This window comes from Berkeleyomyces rouxiae (assembly GCF_048999995.1).
Source record: "Berkeleyomyces rouxiae strain 22BRR77 chromosome Unknown BrBRR77_ptg000012l, whole genome shotgun sequence".
Lineage (NCBI taxonomy): Eukaryota > Fungi > Ascomycota > Sordariomycetes > Microascales > Ceratocystidaceae > Berkeleyomyces > Berkeleyomyces rouxiae.
Window position 1 is genome coordinate 649,970 of NW_027396502.1, and position 18,535 is coordinate 668,504.

The 18,535-nt window shown below is 55.3% G+C and overlaps 7 protein-coding genes across 7 annotated transcripts; 4 read left to right on the forward strand and 3 right to left on the reverse strand.

Annotated features, from left to right (window-relative positions):
* Positions 1–588: 588 nt before the first annotated feature.
* On the forward strand, positions 589–2,555 carry BROUX77_007468 (uncharacterized protein; the record flags this gene model as incomplete). Its single annotated transcript, XM_073752566.1, has 2 exons — positions 589–782; positions 845–2,555. The coding sequence occupies 2 exons, from the start codon at positions 589–591 to the stop codon at positions 2,553–2,555; spliced, it is 1,905 nt and encodes a 634-aa protein (XP_073601761.1).
* A 431-nt stretch (positions 2,556–2,986) lies between these two features.
* BROUX77_007469 (uncharacterized protein) lies at positions 2,987–3,815 on the reverse strand (the record flags this gene model as incomplete). Its single annotated transcript, XM_073752567.1, has 2 exons — positions 2,987–3,277; positions 3,369–3,815. The coding sequence occupies 2 exons, from the start codon at positions 3,813–3,815 to the stop codon at positions 2,987–2,989; spliced, it is 738 nt and encodes a 245-aa protein (XP_073601762.1).
* A 1,009-nt stretch (positions 3,816–4,824) lies between these two features.
* BROUX77_007470 (uncharacterized protein) lies at positions 4,825–6,064 on the forward strand (the record flags this gene model as incomplete). Its single annotated transcript, XM_073752568.1, has 2 exons — positions 4,825–4,921; positions 5,019–6,064. The coding sequence occupies 2 exons, from the start codon at positions 4,825–4,827 to the stop codon at positions 6,062–6,064; spliced, it is 1,143 nt and encodes a 380-aa protein (XP_073601763.1).
* Positions 6,065–6,198: 134 nt separating this feature from the next.
* On the reverse strand, positions 6,199–7,437 carry BROUX77_007471 (uncharacterized protein; the record flags this gene model as incomplete). Its single annotated transcript, XM_073752569.1, has 1 exon — positions 6,199–7,437. One exon carries the CDS (start codon positions 7,435–7,437, stop codon positions 6,199–6,201), a length of 1,239 nt encoding a protein of 412 aa, XP_073601764.1.
* Positions 7,438–8,224: 787 nt separating this feature from the next.
* On the forward strand, positions 8,225–12,610 carry BROUX77_007472 (uncharacterized protein; the record flags this gene model as incomplete). Its single annotated transcript, XM_073752570.1, has 1 exon — positions 8,225–12,610. The coding sequence occupies one exon, from the start codon at positions 8,225–8,227 to the stop codon at positions 12,608–12,610; it is 4,386 nt and encodes a 1,461-aa protein (XP_073601765.1).
* An 826-nt stretch (positions 12,611–13,436) lies between these two features.
* BROUX77_007473 (uncharacterized protein) lies at positions 13,437–14,606 on the reverse strand (the record flags this gene model as incomplete). The annotated part of the gene is made up of 1 exon (XM_073752571.1): positions 13,437–14,606. One exon carries the CDS (start codon positions 14,604–14,606, stop codon positions 13,437–13,439), a length of 1,170 nt encoding a protein of 389 aa, XP_073601766.1.
* A 578-nt stretch (positions 14,607–15,184) lies between these two features.
* Positions 15,185–17,874, forward strand: BROUX77_007474 (uncharacterized protein; the record flags this gene model as incomplete). The annotated part of the gene is made up of 3 exons (XM_073752572.1): positions 15,185–15,892; positions 15,960–16,947; positions 17,012–17,874. 3 exons carry the CDS (start codon positions 15,185–15,187, stop codon positions 17,872–17,874), a joined length of 2,559 nt encoding a protein of 852 aa, XP_073601767.1.
* Positions 17,875–18,535: the final 661 nt, after the last annotated feature.

Consider the following 18,535-nt stretch of genomic DNA (forward strand, 5'->3'; position numbering starts at 1 on the left):
CGTCCTGGATATGCTCTGGTCTGCTTAGACTGACTCCCTGCCACCAGCCCAGTCGATCAAGGTCTGGTTGTTGATCGACGCCCTGCCCCAATTTCTTCAAATTGCGATTATGCTTTGTGGGCGTGAAGCGAGGCCTTGAGATGGAAAGTCGGCTGTTGGTCTCTGATGTCTCTCGGTGCAACTGTTTGCTCAAACAAAACCGTAGTCGTCCGCTGTTTGCTGGGTGTTTGGTTTCTGCTACTCGAGCCGCGACTGTTTCGCTGCAGTCAACGGACCGCTTGCTCTTTTCTCATAACAGACGTGTCAGGTGGTCTTGAGAGACCTGTGATTCCTTCTCCTGACTGCCAGTGCCCGTTGCGGAACAACAAGAACATACATTATCGCCGGATACCACGAAAATTCCCAAGTACACGGTCCAGCACTTTGATATCCCGCGGTTCCACTGAAGAAATCCGGTCTCCCTTCTCTTTTTCTCATGCACCATGTCAATTACTGCGTTCTAATGAGCGAGAGTCGAGAGAGAGTTGAGAAAGAGAGAGAGTGTGTCTTTGCGCCAACCTAACCGTCTAGAGTCTATCTCGCTACAAGATGGGCTCTCCCATGGCCGCCATCGACCAGTCTTCATTCTTCGAAATCCAGCACAATACCACTCTATCCCGGATTGGCCACGACCAGACTTTGAGCCTACACATCGTGTCTCTGCTCTGTTCCACCGTGAGCCTGGCTGTCACTTCCATCGCTCTGTACTTCTTTTTGACGTCGCGGAGAACCTTTCGACATGAGTATGTTGGCCGGCTCGCTCTTCTTGCTCAGGCATACTAACGCTGCGGCTCTCTGAATCTAGTCTAGTAGTGCTCCTTGTCATCAGCGACTTTGTCAAGTCGTCATGGCTGTTCATCTTCCCGCTCATCAGCATCGCCTCGGGCCCCATCGCCTCCAAGTCTCTGCTCTGCCAGATCAGCGGCTTCTGTCTTTCTCTGGGCATTGAAGCCTTTGATATCGCCGTGCTTCTCATTGCAACACACGCCTTTCTTTCTATTCTCCATCCCGTTGCAGCAGGCGGTCCTGCGAGCGGGATATATCCATACCGATTCTACGCCTACGCCATTTTCATTTGCTTCCCTACCATCCTCGCCTCGCTCGCCTTCTTGAACAAGCCGCTGGGTTATGTTAATACTGGCGAGTACTGCTACATCGCTTCGCATCCCATATGGCCCAGTCTTCTTCTCAGCTGGGCCCCGCGTCTGTGGACATTTATCACCATTGTCGTTCTCTACGTGTTCATGTACAAACATGTCCGCGAGGTGATGCAAAACTACGAAAAGACGAGCTACAGCCACAACCACGCCAAGCTTGCCCAGCTTTCCCAAGTCTCCCGCCTCGATGTCTACCAACTTGATGCTTTGCAGCCCCTGCCGCCAATCGCATATCACGGCCTCATTCCACACACCCGCAGCAGTTCCTTTGCCGATGGCTACTCCCGTGCCGATTCTAATGCGACGCTCGTCTTCGAAAGCCAATCTACAGAGACATTGGCAATGCCATTGCTGTCTCGCTCTGCCTTGAAAGCAGCCCAGGCTCACTCCAGCCAGACTATTCGCTGGAAGATGCCCGATTTTAGTGGCTCTGAAAGTGATACAGTAAGCCCAAAGGGCGGATATCGCATGCGACTCTATTCAGATCCAGAGTCTGTTGCTCCTGAGCTGCTGATATCAAGCCCTGGCAACATGGACCATGATGCAAAGCCAACATCGGCCCAGAAGGATGACAATCTTTCGGCAGTCGGGGCTGGCTCACCAGCTGCAATATCTTCAACTGGACTCACTCGGCCTGGGATTTCACCGCTGCCTTCAACACCCTCTTCATTTGAGGGCTCAACTCGCGGTGGCTATTTCACAGGTGCCATCGCGTCCGCCTTCCGCAACGCGCGGGGCTCTTGTAGCTCTTCCTCGACAGCAGTCACAGCAACGCCCATCGAAAAGGCGACATTCACCTTGCGTAGCGACGTCGAGGCAGCCCGTACGCGCAGCCGAGTTTTCCGCCAGCTGCGCCTCCTCTTCATCTACCCCGTCGCATACATTGGCATTTGGATACTGCCACTGACATGCAGCATCATGCGCATGAAGTCCATCGGGACGTCGTCGCTCACCGACACGGGCGTCGGCTCGTCCTACGCGCCCTACGGGCTCGTCATCGCCAGCATGATCAGCCTCTGCATCCAGGGCACCGTCGACGCGGGCATCCTGCTGGTGCGCGAGAAGCCGTGGCGCGAGAAGCTGCAGCGCGGGAGCGGCTGGTGGTGGGGCGGTCGTGGCCGGGACGGCGGGCAGCACACCGTTGGCCGGACGCGCGAGGAGATGCTGCTCGATAGCAGGGTGGCGCGCCAGCGCCGGGCGCACGAGATCAACGAGCGCAAGGCGGCGGCGGTTTTGGCACCGCAGCAGCCGGCGACCAAGGACCGCAGGCGGAATTGGTGGGATGTGCATGACGAGCCCGACGAGGAGGAGGAGGCGGTGGCCAAGTCATTTTTGGGTCACGAGGGACGGCTCGTGTGATGTCATTGACGGACCCCCGCGGGCCATTGTTTCATGTCCAGGTTCTTTGTTGCTTTTTTGTTCTTCGTGTTCACGGTTTCTTTTCGGGCGTTGGTGGTCACCTGTTATGTAGCGGCGTATGGACCTTTGCGGCATATTCGATCCCAGTTGGTGGTTGCAGGGCGGCATACAAGGATTTGGCGTCGATGTCTAGGAGGAAGGCATCTGATCATGGATCACCAGGGGGTTTCTGCATGTTTTTTTTCTATACAACAACAACAGATTCAACAGTGTCTGGAGTAATAATATATGCAACTATGCTGATAATGATGTAGTTGGTCGCATGGTTCGGCGGTTATAACTAAGTACACTGGTATATTGGCTATGAGAAATACAAAACAACGGACATCTCACAAAACGTCATGCGAAGAAGGCCAAGCTTTGCTCGACCCCTATTCGCTTGTCATGAAGCGGATAAATGCCTGGGCAATGGCCACACCGTCGTGCCTATTATTAATACGGGCCATAGCGTCTTTGTACATGTGCTCATCAAAGATGCCCAGTTTATGGCGAGCCTCGACCACCTCCGTCACCAGCAGCGGAGTGAACTCGGGGTGGCCCTGGACCGTGATGCAGTGGCCGGGCTTGTAGAATCCCTGCACGGCACAGGTGTCGGTGTGTCCTAAACAGACGGCGCCGGCGGGCACGTCGGCGATGATGTCGCGGTGCATTTGGAAGATTTTCTGCAGACAACAACGGGCAGTGTTGGTTAGACGGGACGTTTGAGGGATGCAAGCGCCAGGCACAGCCGTGATGCGGGAATAAAGGACTCACCATCTTTTCTAGCTGAAATATCTTCTTCCCCTCGTCACTCAGCTCCACGTCGGTCACAGAGACCTCCCAGCCCTTCTCGTTGCCGATAACCGGCGTCCCGAGCGCCCGAGCTACAATCTGGTGGCCGAAGCAGACGCCCACGACCTTTTTCCCAGCACCCAGCGCCTCGGCCACAAACGCCGTCAGCTTGACAATCCACGCATCGTCATCCATGGCATTGTGCTTCGACCCGGTCACCAGCACGCCGTCGATCTCGCCCAGCGCCGGATAGGCAGACTCGGCCGTCTGCACATTGTAGCGCGACAGTGCTAGAACGGACGACACGGGCGCCGGGGCTGTGGCAGCAGTGAAGAGCTCGGAGAACACGCCAAAGTAGTTTCCGCTGCGGGCAACAGTGCCCGGCATCGGCATGTCGGCCTCGAGAATGGCGAGACGAAAGGGCGCCATGGTGCAGGAGAGCGTCAGCGGAGGTTGTATTATTGGACGAGGGTGGCCAGCAGGGGCAAATAGAGTATCGTGACTTGGTAAGGCAAAAAGAACAGAAAAAAAACTGAAAGAAAGAAAATACCACAGCTGGCACGGTGTAACAATCCAGGCATTAAAAGAAGAGGAAGTCGCGGGGGTTCTCGAAGCCTTTATACGCTTCTAGCTCGACTTTGGCGCCTGCCCGAACAGAACTAATACGGGGCCAGCCACGGCCGAGTTCTTGATGGCTACAAGGAGCCTAGAACTCTCGTTTTGGCTCGCAAGGAGTCATAGCACGGCTGCGCGATCCAGGGGACCTTTGTTATCTGGGGAATCCTACTCGCACAAGTCTATCTTGCCGTCTTTTCTGCGCCAGGAACAATCCCCATGTTGGATGGGTGGAGGGCCGCGGCGAAACGAGATACAAGAATCGGGTTGATAATTATAAGATAAATAGTCAAGAGTATCCACCAAAAATATCCTGATACTTCCATGACAGATACCAAGGGAGTAACTGCAAATCAACGCTCTTGCTCCGCTCAGTGTTGGAACCTTCCTAGTTGGTCTGGCATCCCCTGCCTCCCAGTATTGCCTCCGATAACAAACTACGGCAGTTTCCTGGTGTCTGCCGGCGCTCCTTCCGCGTGTTTATCTGAGTCCTCTGGTGATTCTGTGGTATATTCTTAGCCAAGTAGCTAAGCCAGTCCATGCAATTGGCCAAAACCATAAATCTGTTGTGTTGTAACTTGAACGACCACGCGATAAGACCATGGTCGGCAGTAATTACAAAGCCTGTGGTGCTTGTGTTTGTAGTTATACTCGCAGAGGCTGGTTGCCCTGCTCCTGGTAAAAGCGGTGTGCCATTTAGGACCGGCAGAACCCCTGCTGGGGCGGTGTAACATTCAGCTGCCCAGCTCGCGGCATCAGAGTTGTAGCTGGAGACGTATATTCTACAGGTCCATAGTTCACCAGTCACCATCGTGCTTCAACAATGTCGCTCCCGCTCAAGTCTTTCCTTGCCTCTGCCCGCCAGGCCCTAGCTAGGCCTAGTAGACCCTTGACCCTAGTAGTCGGGAATGAATCTGCTGGTAATAATATCCGCCTGGTTGACTTATACCCCGCCAAAGTACCCATGTCAGACGTCCCATGCTAACATCAGCAATCCAATATCTTGATCTCCTACAGACCTCGACTCTCTCTGCTGTGCAACTCTGTACGCCTACTTCCAAACCATTGCCACGCCCAAAACCATTCACATTCCATTGGCAAATATTCCCCGCTCCGATCTTGCTCTACGCCCAGAACTCACCAGTGTCCTCCGCCATGCTGACCTAACCCCGGCCGACATGATCACCCTCGACGACCTCCCCAGCAGTCTCAACCCTGCCGAGACCGCGTGGGTGTTAGTTGACCACAACGCGCTGACCGGCCCGTTGGCGCGTTTCCAGTCGCGCGTGGCTGGCTGCGTGGACCACCACGTCGACGAGGGCAAGCTGCCAGCCGGCATTGCGCCGCGGGTGCTTGAGACTTGCGGCAGCTGCTCGAGTCTGGTGATTGAGCAGTGCCGCGCCGTGTGGGACGCGTTGCCAGCCGACGACGTACGCGACAAGGCGGTAGCCCACCTGGCCATGGCGCCGCTAGTCATTGACACGGGCAATCTGATGGTCGCCGACAAGACGACTCGGCGCGACGTGCGTACCGCTGAGCTGCTGCAGGATAAGCTCGGCGACGGCTTTGTGCGTAAAGAGTACTACAACGAGATCAACAGGGTCAAGGAAGACTTGTCACAAATGAGCCTGCGCGATGTGTTGCGCAAGGATTACAAGGAGTGGCGCGACGGCGGCGTTGTGCTCGGTACGTGTGCATCGGTGCGCGGCCTCGAGTACTTGCTGGAGAAGGCAGGCAAGCCCGAGACATTTGTTGATGCTGTGCGGGACTGGGCGGCCGAGAGGCAGGTTGACTTGGTGGCTGTCATGACCATCATTCCGACCGAGACGACCTTTGGCCGTGAACTCATGCTGTGGGGCATCACGGAGATTGGCATCCGGGTGGCCAAGAAGTTTGTGTCGATCAATGGTGCTAGAGTTGGCCTGGAGTCCTGGAAGGGCGGGGTGTTCGATGGCGATGAGGCTGGATACAGACGGGCCTGGAGTCAGGAGAACGAGACAATGGGTCGCAAGCAGATTGCGCCAATGTTGAGAGAGATCATGGCATCGGCGCCCAAGATGTAATGTGCGCGCACGTACCCCAAGTCAAAGAATGCGTTTTATATTTTCATGAGCCCCAAAATACCATCCAATCTGCTTAATCGTACAGTAAACTACTAGACTATTTATACACATGCGTAACAGCGTCGAGCATCAGACTAAATACTCGGCTCCTCATTTTTAAGGTGCCCCTTTTGCTGCAGTCTCTTGCGCTTGCGACGCAGCTTCTTGTCCCAGTTGTTTGGAACCGCCGGTTTAAAGTCCTTCCCATGCTGTGGCGGCGCCATCAGCTTCTCGCGCATCTTAATGTTGCCTTCCAGGCTCCGCGTCCACAAACCCTCGAGTCCCAGCTCCTCGCGGCGGCCCTCAGTCATGACCTGCAGAACGATCGTGGTGCCATCAACCGACCCGCCAAAACCGCTCATCTTGCCGGCAACGTCGACATGTAGCTCCTCCGAGATAGTGTTGCCAATGGTGCCCAGGTTGACGCAGATCCAGCCAGTGGAAATGCCGTCATCGCCGCCGCGGTGCACAACGTTACCCGAGCCCATGATCTTGGCCTTGCGTCGCAGACGTCGCAGCTTGGTGCGCAGCTCGCCGGCGCCAATGAGGCCGTCGGCTGACGCCTCGACATGGAAGTTGTAGCGCAGCCAGCGCACAAGGCGTGCCGAGGCAACGTGGAGGTGGCGCTCGCTGCGCGCGGTGCCAAAGAGCATGATTAGATTGGGGCCGAGAGCCGGCGGCGGGTCGAACTCGCGTAGGTCGAGCATTGTCATGTCGTCGAGACCCATGTCCTCAAAGGCGTACTTGACCAGTGGTTCCAAAAGAAACGGCGGGTTTTCGGGAAGCGCAGGCGGGGCGGCACCCATATGTGACGGAGGCTGGATGGGCGGGTCGACCTCGAGATACCATGGCATGTCGGGGTTTTGGGGGTCCTTGGAACCCAGATCCTCTGCAATAAGCTCATCTTCAATCGCATGCTCAGCATCTCGGGGAAGATCCGCAGAGTTGCTATGAGAGGGTTCGGAGGCAGGCTCAAGAGATGTATTGGTAGGGACGACAGTATCTGTTTGAATGGTGATCTCCGACGTAGAAGAATCCAGTGAGGTTTCGATCGTAGTATCGGTGACAGTGGTTGATTCGATTACCACAGCGCCGACCACATCTGATTCAGAAGTTGTTTGCCGTTCAGAAGGTGCTTCCGTCACTGATATGGGAGTTGTCGAGTCCGAGTAAGCGCGGGCATGTGATTTGCAGTTCAAAGACGAGGATAAGGGTCGAAGTGGCAGGCAAAGCTGAGAGGGTCGAGCCAGGGCAGCACTGCCGGCTACCAAAAGCTGCGCATTGCCGCGAGCTCGGGTGGCTCGCAGAGCTGCAGCGGCAGAGCGAGAGAGCATTTTTGAGGTAGAGGCGGCGGGGGTGTTGGCGAGTGACACAGGGAGGCGAGACAAAGAGACACTGGGGAGAGCCGGCAGCCATCCCTTGGATTGAGGAAAATTGAAGCTTGACGTCAACAATTTAGACCCTTGTCGCACTTGCGGTCACGTGCTGATAAACCAGAGCAGAATCCGCGATTAGCACTTATCGTGGTGTCAATGGGTCTTATCAGAGTCTTATCGTCGCTTATCGGAGGCCTTGGTAGTGGGGACGCCGACCGCAACAGAAACGAAAGCTTTTTTTTTTCCGTTCTGGCAAATTAAAAAGTTTTTTTTTTAAAGCGGAAAACAAGACGGACGTTTGTCCTCAGCCCTCAATTTGCTTTTGTTGTTGTTGTGCCTTTTGAACGACAGACTGCTGCGAGTCTGCGTTCCTTTGTTTGCTTCTTGAAGTTTCTGAAGGCCTCCATTTTCCGGGCCTGTCATAAACTCCGCTCGTTTTGACGAACGCCACAGGCAAAGTCAAATGCTAGTGTTGCTTATGATCTACTCCCACGGGTCGATTGCCTTTACCCAATAGAACCTGCCGCTTGCTCTCTATTCCTACTTGTATCTATCGTGTGGAGTCTCCCAATTGCGTGTTTGCTCCTCCTCCGTCCACCGCCCGCCCCGGAATCGTTCGCCGAGCTTCCCTTCCGAATCAAATCGAGTCGCCGTATTCCTCGCCGCCTCCTATCCATATCGACATACTCCCATCCAAGGCTATACGCCCCGGCCTGCGTGGCTTTCCTCTCCTCGCACCTCCATCATGCTTCTGCGGCCAGCGCACCGCGCTGCTCTGCAGCGGACCAACGCCTCCCAGCTACGGCATCTAAACCTCCGTGATAGCCTCCTGAAACGCTCTTCGTCTTCACTATCTACCCCTACTTCAGCCATATCCGCCACCCAGGCTGCACAACGCCGACAGCAACTAACCAATGTTCTATCTGCGTCCCGCCAGTCTCGCTCGCTGGCTACTGCCATAGACGGCGCCAACATATACGACCCTCTGGCTGCCTCTCCTATCATCGGGGCGTCCTCAAACACCTCCACATCTTCAACCTCGCCCTCTAAAATCACAGAGCTTGCTCAGTTTGACATCACTAATCTACTGAGGCCTGAAGAACACTACATACCTCTTCCTGCTAGAAAGCGTGGCGATAATAATAGCTTGCCTACTGAGGCCGAAGACATTTTTGCGGTCTTCGAGGCCTGTATACAAGTCAACAAGCTGGACCGTGCTGCTATTGTGCTCAGACGCCTGGGCGCTTCTGGGGATATGCCTCCCGAAAACTTGATATATATGCACAACCAATTTCTCAATGCCAACCTCGAACACCTTCGTTTGAATCCCAGTATCAAGGGCGCCGAGGCCCTGCACCAGTGGTATGAAGTTTACATTCGCAGCACCGGCCTCCCACACACTGCCGAGACGATTGCCTACATGCTTCGGGCATCTATTCTTTCTGCCAAGGGCCCCCGTTTGAACCGCCTCATCACTCGCTACATGGACATGGTTCCCGGAAACATTGGTCTTCAGGTCTTGGCCATGGATGATATCCTCTCAGTCCAAGACCTTGCTCTCATCACCGAACATTGCCCCCGCTACAACTTCTCAGAAACCGAGACCGAGATTGACCTCGAATCTTCCGTTCCCGCCGCCACCGATGCTGACGCTACCGACGCCGCCAGTGTCAATGCTGCTACCCCTACCTTTGAGCCCAGCACCACTCCTTCCAGCTTCCCTAGTGTCCTGGCTACGCCACAGAAGGGTTTAGGTCTCAAGTTCCTCAGGGAGAACCTGACGTTTTTCAACACAATCCCCGACAACCTTGACATTTCTACCCTATCCATCGAGCAGCGCCGTGAAATTCAAAGCCAGATCGAAAAGAACTCGATTACCTCTGCCATTCATCGCTGGCGCGAAGAGCACGACAACTTGCTTAAGCTGGGTCTCAACACCTCTATTTCCCATCACAGCATGTCGTCCAACATGTTTGAGTGGCACAAGGCTCTGGAAGCTCGTTTTGTTCAAGAGTTTGAATACATGAAGACCATTGAGTCCAAGACTGCCAAGGATAAGATTGACCTTGATCGTGGTATCTACAGCGCCCTTCTTCTACAGGCTAACCCTGCCCGCCTAGCCGCTACCACCATTATCGGCACCATCAACGCTATTTCTATAATGGGCGTGGACCGCGGCGCTACCATCATTAGCGTGTGCAACAGTATTTCCAAGATTGCCGAGGAGGATATCGATGCCCAGATCAAGGAAAAGAAAGAGCAGGAGGCCGCGAAAGAGCAAAGAATCATCAAGCGCAAACGCAAGGTTGCCCTTCAAGAATCAGAGCAAGCTGCTAAATCCGCTGAAGCCGGGGCCAATGTGGAGGTTGAAGAGCCCAAAACGAAATCCAAGGCCAAGGCTAAGGCCAAGACAACTGCGAAGAGCAAAGCCACAACTAAGAAAAAGGAGGATCCGATTGAGCCTTCCGCAGAACCCTACCCGATCATCGAGGGCAAGAAGCCCGAGAAGAGATGGAGTGCTATCATGCGCGTCAAGGTCGGCGCTTTCCTGCTTTCCTGCCTCTTCGACACCGCCAAAGTCACTGCTGTGCGCACCTGTCCTGAGACCGGGAAGACCATCAAGCAGGTCCAACCTGCCTTTACGCATGCTAACCAGCTGCGCAAGGGTAAAAAGATGGGCATGGTCGTCGCTAACAACGAGGTTATCAAAATCATGAAGTCCGAGCCTCAAGGCAACATTCTAGCCAAGCATTTACCCATGCTGGTGCCCCCAGAGCCCTGGGAGAAATACAACAAGGGCGCTTATCTCGAGTACAAGGCCACGCTTATCCGTGTCAAGGGCTCCGATCCCGATCAGAAGCTTCTCGCCCAGGCCGCTAACAAGCGTGGTGATATGAAGCAGGTGGCCAAAGGCCTGGATATCCTTGGCCAAACTGCCTGGAGAATCAACAACAAGGTCTTTGATGTTTTACTAGAGGCCTGGAACAAGGGCGAAGCTATCGCCGACCTGCCTCCCTTCCATCCGGACCTTCCCCTGCCTGCTGAGCCCGATGACGAAGCCGACATCATGGTGCGCCGTGCCTGGATCCGCACTATCAAGGCCATTGAGAACGAAAGATCCGGTCTACACTCTAACCGCTGCTTTATTAATTTCCAGCTCGAGATTGCTCGCGCCTACCGCAACCAGACCTTCTACTTCCCCCATAATATTGATTTCCGTGGCCGTGCCTACCCGCTGCCGACCTACCTCAACCACATGGGTGCCGACCACATGAGAGGCATCCTGCTATTTGGAAAGGGCCGCCCTCTTGGCGAAAAGGGCTTGCGCTGGCTCAAGATCCACCTCGCCAACGTGGCAGGCTACGACAAGGCTTCACTAGACGAGCGTGAAGCTTTCGCCATGGAGCATCTCCAGGATATTTATGACTCGGCCACGAACCCACTGAACGGCAAGAGATGGTGGCTCGAGTCCGAGGATGCGTGGCAAACGCTCGCGGCCTGCTTCGAGCTCAAGGCTGCTCTTGACTCTCCGGACCCGACTCAGTTTGTGTCACACCTGCCCGTCCACCAGGACGGTACTTGCAACGGTCTGCAGCACTATGCCGCGCTGGGTGGTGACGAGTGGGGTGCTAAACAGGTCAACCTGGAGCCTGGTGAGCGGCCTGCCGATGTGTACACGGCTGTGGCCAATCTAGTCAACGATCTCATTGCCAAAGACGTCAAGTTGAAAAACTGTTTTGCACTGGCTGTCCAGGGCAAGATCACGCGAAAGGTTGTCAAACAGACGGTCATGACAAACGTGTACGGTGTCACGTTCCAGGGCGCCAAAAAACAGGTTGCCAAGCAGTTGGAGGCCTACTACCCCAAGCTCTCGGAGGAGACGGGCTACCCGGTCATTATGCTGGGCTCGTACATTGCGACGCAGATTTTCCGTGCCATGGGAACCATGTTCCGCGGTGCTCATGACATCCAGTCGTGGCTGGGCGAGGTTGGCGGCCGGGTGTGCAACTCTCTTACCAGCCACCAGGTAGCCACCATTGCTCGGGACCCTTCGCTTGTGACAGGCAAGTCCAAGCTAAAAACAACATCAGCGAGCCGGCGCTTTGCCGATGAAATTTCAAGTCAGTTCAACTCGACGCTGGTGTGGACGACGCCGCTGCGTCTTCCCGTGTCGCAGCCCTACCGCAAAAACACCAACCGCGCCGTCGTCACCTGCCTGCAGGATATGATCCTGACCGACCCCAACCGCAACGACCCTGTCGATCGCCGTAAGCAGCTGCAAGCCTTCCCGCCCAACTTTATCCACTCCCTCGATGCCAGCCACATGCTTCTGTCTGCGCTGCGCTGCAACGAAAAGGGCCTCGAGTTCGCCGCCGTGCACGACTCCTTCTGGACGCACGCCAGCGACGTCGACGGCATGAGTACCGTGCTGCGTGATGCCTTTATCTCCATCCACCAAGAAGATGTCATTGGCCGCCTGGCCTCGGAATTCGGCGCGCGCTACAAAGACTCGCTGTACCTGGCCAAGGTCGACGCGTCCAGCCCCGCCGGCAACGGCATTGCCGCCTGGCGCAAAAATACAAAGACCACGCTCAAGGAGGAGCTGCAGATGGAAGAGTTGCGCCGCCAGCTGCTCGGCTCCAGCGATCCCGACGAGGTCGCCCGCGGCGCCGCCATGGTCACCCCGGCAACCATTGTCGCCGAGCTCGGTAACGATGGTCTGCTGAGCCCCGACGGAGCCGAGGACCTCGCTATGGGCAACATCCTCTCGAGCGACAGCGAGTCCAAGATCACCGCCGCCCCCGCGTCCAAGGACATTGACTTCGAGGAGCCGGCAGACAAGGAGGAGGACTTTGACGCCGAGACGGCCGCCGACACTGACGCCAACACCGACATCGAAGCCGACGCAGAAGAGCTCAATCGCCAGGAGGAGCTCAAGGCCAAGATCCACATGTCGTCGTTCGAACTGACGGTGCGCGGCGAGCGCCTGCCGCTCAAGTCGCGCAAGGCCAAGCCCGCCAAGGTCGCCGCCACGCTGCAGGTCTGGCTGCCGCTCAGCTTCCCGCCGATCCCGGCCAAGGGCGACTTTGACGTGCGACGGCTGCGCGACAGCAAGTACTTTTTCTCATGAGCCAGTGCCGTTCGTCGTAGTCATGTACTCACGCGTCCGTGTGTGCGTGCGTGCCGGTCTTTTTTTTCTCTCTCTCTGCCGTGCCTCTGCTTGCGCTATCTTCTCTTGGAGATCCGCGTAGACTGACTGCGTGAAACTGTTGCGCTTTTCTTCGTCTGTCGTTTCTTTCTTTTCTCCTCCTCCTTTTTCGCTTCTTCCTCTCTCTCTCACTTCTGCTTTACCCTTCTCTTCTTCGGACACCCCCTTTCTTGTCTCCCGCTCGGGTAGGATGTGGCCCCATATGTATTATTGATCTCTCCTTCTCTCTTCTTTCTTTTTCCATTCTTTTCGTCGGGGGTGGTGGGTTTTCTCCCTCCCCGTTCTTTTCATGTTTTATGTGGCGTCTGGGTCTTTTTTTTTCTCCAAAAAAGAAAATACCGGCTTGTTCTTTTCTTTTTGGCTGGTGTGTGTTCGGCTGTCTTTGTCATCCAAAAAGCATATATACATTTGCGTTGGCGTTGTGTCTCCCCCTTTCTTTGTCTGCTCTGATTTTTTTTTATCTTGGTGTCTTCTCTTTTTTTCTCCTGTTCTTTCACATGTACGATTCAACCAATACAGGCTTGCTCCGCCGTCTTGTATCGGTCTTGATCACAGTGTCCCATGTACAATATATAGCCTGTCTTATCGTCATATAAAATATCTCACTTTTGCAATACATTGAGTTGGTCTATGTTGGAACCTCGTGATATATCATGGCTATCTTAATTCTCGATACTTTTCGCGTTTTATCAACTTTTTCTTTTTTTCTTCTCTTGTGACTCAAAACTTGCTCCCCCAACGCCCCCATTTACCGGACCTGGGCGCCAGTCAGCGAAGGAACCTTGCACACGCCACCGCTCTCAGTAACCAGCTTTCCCAAGCCATCCTTGCCGAGCTCCTTGACAGCCGAAGCGTCGAAAGCAACCTCGAGGGCATCGGTGGTGGTGAAGCCGGGCTGAAACATTTCCCAAATCTTCTTCTTGGGGTTCAGCACGCCCTCAGGCTCGCCCTTCCAGCCCTCAAAGTAGACTCTCTCGCCAGCCTTGGCGTCAGCAGGCGGCGTAACCAGCTCGACGGGGCCCTTGTGGTCATCGACCTCGCCCTCCTTGAGCTTGGGCGACGCGGCCAGCACCATGGCGCACGACTTGATGCCGCGCATCTTGACGGGCTTCAGGTTGCACACGACGACAACCTTGCGGCCCTGCATCTCCTCAAGGGGAACCAGGCCGTTGAGGCCTGAGCACACGGTGCGGCACAGCTGGCCCTCGCACTCAAAGTAGTCGTCGCCGGCCTTGTCGCCAACGGCAATGGTGCTGACGTAGAGCGAATCAGCGTCCGGGTGCTGAATAGCCTTGAGAATGTGGCCAACACGCAGGTCGATCAGGCTAGGCGACGGCGGCGCAGTCACGGTGGGAGCCTTTTGCGGCTTGGGCTGTTTCTCCTTTTTCTCCTTTTTCTCCTTCTTAGGCTTAGCCTCTCCCGCGGCAGCAGGAGCCGCCTCCTTGGGGTTCTTAGTGCGGTCGGGCAGCACCTTGGTCTCTCCCGAGGCGCCGGCGGCAAGGGCGGCGGCAGCAGCAGCCTTGGCCTTCTTCTGCTGCTCCTTTTCGGCCTTGGGGTCAACAGGGGGCTTGACGTAAAGGACCTCGTCGGCGTTGATCGCGACCTTTGCGTCGTCGGCTACAGCCAGCTCAAACAGCGCGCTGTTCTGCACAAAGTCGACCAGGCGAACAATGTGGGGCATGCCAGCCTCGCCGGTGCGCTGCTCGGGAGACCAGGCGGCAACTATGGGCGCCAGGGCCTTGTACAGGGCGACGTCGGCGGTGCTGGGCTTGGAACCGAGCACGGTGGCGCGCGTGGCCAGGTGGGTGTTGAGCTCAGCCAGGGCGGCGGCATCGGTCACAGCGGCGGCCTTGGCGGTCCAGGACGCAATGTCCTTCTCCTCGGCGGGAGTGTACTTCTGGGAGGCGATGGAGGCCATGGTGGATATGCGGCAACGAGGAATGGCAAGGCAGGAGACCAAAACGGTGGACAGGCCGCGGTTAGTCAGACGCAGAGAGCGAAAGGCGTGCAGTTTGAAGGTGGGTACAGCGCAAGAGACCGGCCGGAGAGGAATCACAACGATGCCTCAGAGTGACGGGCTCAAAGAAAGAAAAAAATAAAAAAATTGGCGTAACAGAAAAAAAAGAGAGAGGCTCACGATGTGTCACGCTTATCACAACTAAAGCTTCGCTTGGCGGCCGGCTTAGACAGCGGGGCTATCAAATGATGAAATGAGTGCCCCTCCAAAAGCGGTGAAGCGCGGCAGAAACCTCTCCCAGAGGGTCACGTGGACTCGTGTTGAAAGTTCGCGTGTTGCCAGGCGGGTTTTGAGCATCGCGCGTGTTTGACCCGCGGCTGTCGCGTGTTCACATTTCCAGGACTTCGTTTTCCGGTCTCTCTAATCTTGGGATCTTTCTCATTGACGCACGTGGCTGGCAGCTCAGACCAAACTGCAACCCTATTAAAAAAACAGCCTCGTCATTCCCATAGCCTACCGACCCTTTGGTCTAGTCCACGATGGCGGCAGTTGATCTCGACGTGCTGCATGCCGAAGAAGAAAAGGCCCGTGCCGAGAATGAAGCGGCGCAGGCAAAGCAAAAGCGGAAGCGCAAGCCGCGGCGCACCAACTCCAAAAAGGAGCGCGAGGACAAAGCGCGCGAGTTGGACGCGCTGCTGCGGCAGACCGAGGCCTTCTCCAACATCCTGACAGCCAAGACCAAGGCTCTGGGCCGCGTCGGCACGGGCTTCGAGGGCCAGTCGCTCGGCGAGCACAAGCTGGCCATGGCCGCGCAGCCGCAGTGCATGGTCGGCGGCACCATGCGCGACTATCAGCTCGAGGGCCTGACGTGGATGTACGAAATCTGTGAGCAGGGCATGAGCGGCATCCTGGCCGACGAGATGGGCCTGGGCAAGACGGTGCAGACCATTTCGCTGATTGCGCTGCTGCGCGAAAAGGATAGCTACTTTGGCCCGCACCTGATCATTGCCCCGCTGAGTACCCTGAGCAACTGGATGAATGAGTTTGCGCACTGGGTGCCGGACATTCCCGTTGTCATGTACCACGGCACGCCGCCCGAGCGGGCTGAGATTTGGTCTAAGCAGGTGGAAAAGAACTACAAGGGCAGTCGTCCCACGGCCAAGTTCCCCGTAATCTGTACCAGCTATGAGGTCATTCTAAGAGATCGGTCAGTGCTGTCCAAGATCCAATGGGAATTCATCATTATTGTAAGTAGTCCCTCCGTTCTGAATGGGCCGTATTTTCAGTGTCGAGCACTGACCATCTAAACCACAGGACGAAGGCCACCGCATGAAGAACTTTGACTCAAAGCTATTCCGTGAGCTCAAGACATTCAAGTCTGCGACTCGCTTGCTGATCACCGGAACGCCGCTACAAAACAGCCTCAAGGAGCTGTGGTCGCTGCTGAACTTCCTACTTCCGAACATATTCACAGACTGGGACGCCTTCGACACATGGTTTGACTTCAGCGACTTGCAGGACGAAGAGGGCACCGAGGAGTTCATCACGAACTCTGAAAAGCATGACATTATCAAGAAAATACATGTCGTGCTGCAACCCCTGCTGTTGCGCCGAGTCAAAGCAGATGTTGCTGCATACCTCCCGAAAAAGCGCGAGTATATCCTCTATGCACCCATGACAAAAGAGCAGACAGATCTCTACAGAGCCATCAATGACAAGGACGTTGACACCCGTGAGTTTCTCCAGAACAAGGTGATGGAGAGACTCACTAGCGAGGAGAACCCAGCACCTCGACGCTCAACCAGATCCAGCGTGAAGGAGGAGCTGTCTGAGGAAGCACCACCACCACCAAAGGCAGTTCAGACAACATTGGCCATTCGGGAGTCACCCGCCAAAACGGCCGGTGCAGAGGTACCGGTCCAAAACGCCTTCTCCATGCTCATGGGCAGCAAGACGAAGAACAAGAACAACACTGCCAAAACCAAGACCAAGGCAGAGACTAATCCGCCACCCCCGCCTACGTCCAAAAAGCGCAAGGCAGCCGCCGCTGCAATCGAGGAAAAGCCCGAGTCCAAGAGCGCACGCTCCAGTCGGCAGTCAACGCCGTCGGCCAGTCGACCACAGACCAGGACACGCCAACGAACCCAGGTATACAAGGAGTCTGAAATTGATGATGACGCGCTCAGCGACGACCAGTTTGAAGCCGAGCTGGCCAAGGAGATGCAGGCCAAGGAACTAGAAGAAATGGAAACTAAGCAAGAGGCCGGAGATTATGAGCTTTCCAAGACACTCGAACTTGCAAGTAAGTTGTTGAACCTCAAACACGCCCCATCTAATCCACCACACATATTCTAACGTTGTTGCAGAAAAGGAGGTTGCCAGCAAAAAGCTGGGGAATCCCATCATGCAGCTTCGCCTCGTCTGCAACAGCCCACACAACTTCTACTACCCGTGGAATGAATCCGAAGCTGCCGACGATACCATTGTCACTGCCTCTGGGAAAATGCTTCTACTCGACCGGCTTCTCCCCGCGCTCTTCCGTGACAACCACAAGGTCCTGATCTTTTCGCAGTTCAAGACGCAGCTAAATCTCCTGGAAGAGTACTGTGCGCTCCGCGACTGGGAGTGCTGTCGGCTCGATGGGTCTGTCGCGCAGTCGGACCGCCAGGCCATGATTTCCGACTTCACGACGCGTCCCGAGCTGCGCATCTTCCTGCTCTCAACGCGCGCCGGCGGCCAGGGTATCAACCTGATGGCGGCCGACACGGTGATCTTGTTTGACTCGGACTGGAACCCACAGCAGGACCTGCAGGCGCAGGACCGTGCGCACCGCATCGGCCAGCAGAACCCCGTGCTCATCTTCCGGCTGGCCACGCGCGGCACCGTCGAGGAGACGCTGCTGACCTCGGCCGACGCCAAGCGGCGGCTCGAGAAGCTGATTATCAAAAAGGGCAGCCTCAAGACGCTCACGCAGAGTGTCAGCGGCCAGATGGGCAACCAGCTGGACAAGGACACGCTGCGCAGCCTGCTGCTCAAAGACGGCCGCGTCTTTGAGTATGCTGGTGGCGAAGACGTCCTGAGCGATGCTGATGTCGCGACGCTGTGCGATCGGAGTGATGAGGCGTACGAGAAGGCGGCGACGGGCAGCGGCAATGCGGATGCGTTCACGGTCGTGGAGACGGGCGTCAATGGTATTCGGCAGCTGGGCAAGGTTGAGGATAGCAGCTAAGTGGGGGAAGAGAGGGAGTCTATACACGAGGTAATGAATACAGGATATAGAGATATAGGCAGTGCTTCTTTCGAATCAAAGGGCCATTCATCTGTTGTGCCCATAGGCAAAATCAGTGGAAACAAGTGAGCAGTCATATAATTTATAGATACTAAGGTTTCCTTTGTTACATGAAACAGATCTCAACACAGCCATATTCATGTCCTATCTTGGCGATATCCTAATCCCAGTTGTGATGTGCCAGGTGTCCAATTTCAGTCTAAGACCGGTATTGTTTTTACAAGCTGGTGCCCCAAGAGACAGGGTATCACCATGACATATAGTTAGCCAAGTTAGACTACATGGAATGTATCCTGGGAACCATCCGGCCAATCAGGTATAACAGAATCAATCCACCACTCACTAAGCACACCCAAAGGAACAACTACAAGAATCAACTCAAAAGTTACTTGATTAGTGACAACTAAAAGTGAAATAAGTATCATAACGGGACTATGTACAAGCTAGATACAGGTTCGCAATATATAAGATCCAAAGGAGGACGGGAAAAAATAGGTCAGGAAGAAAAGGAAAAAAGAAAACTTTGTGCGGCCAGCATTAAAACAATCAGAAAGGCATGGCGTCAGGGAATGTACAAGAAGAGAAAGATGAACAAGAAGAA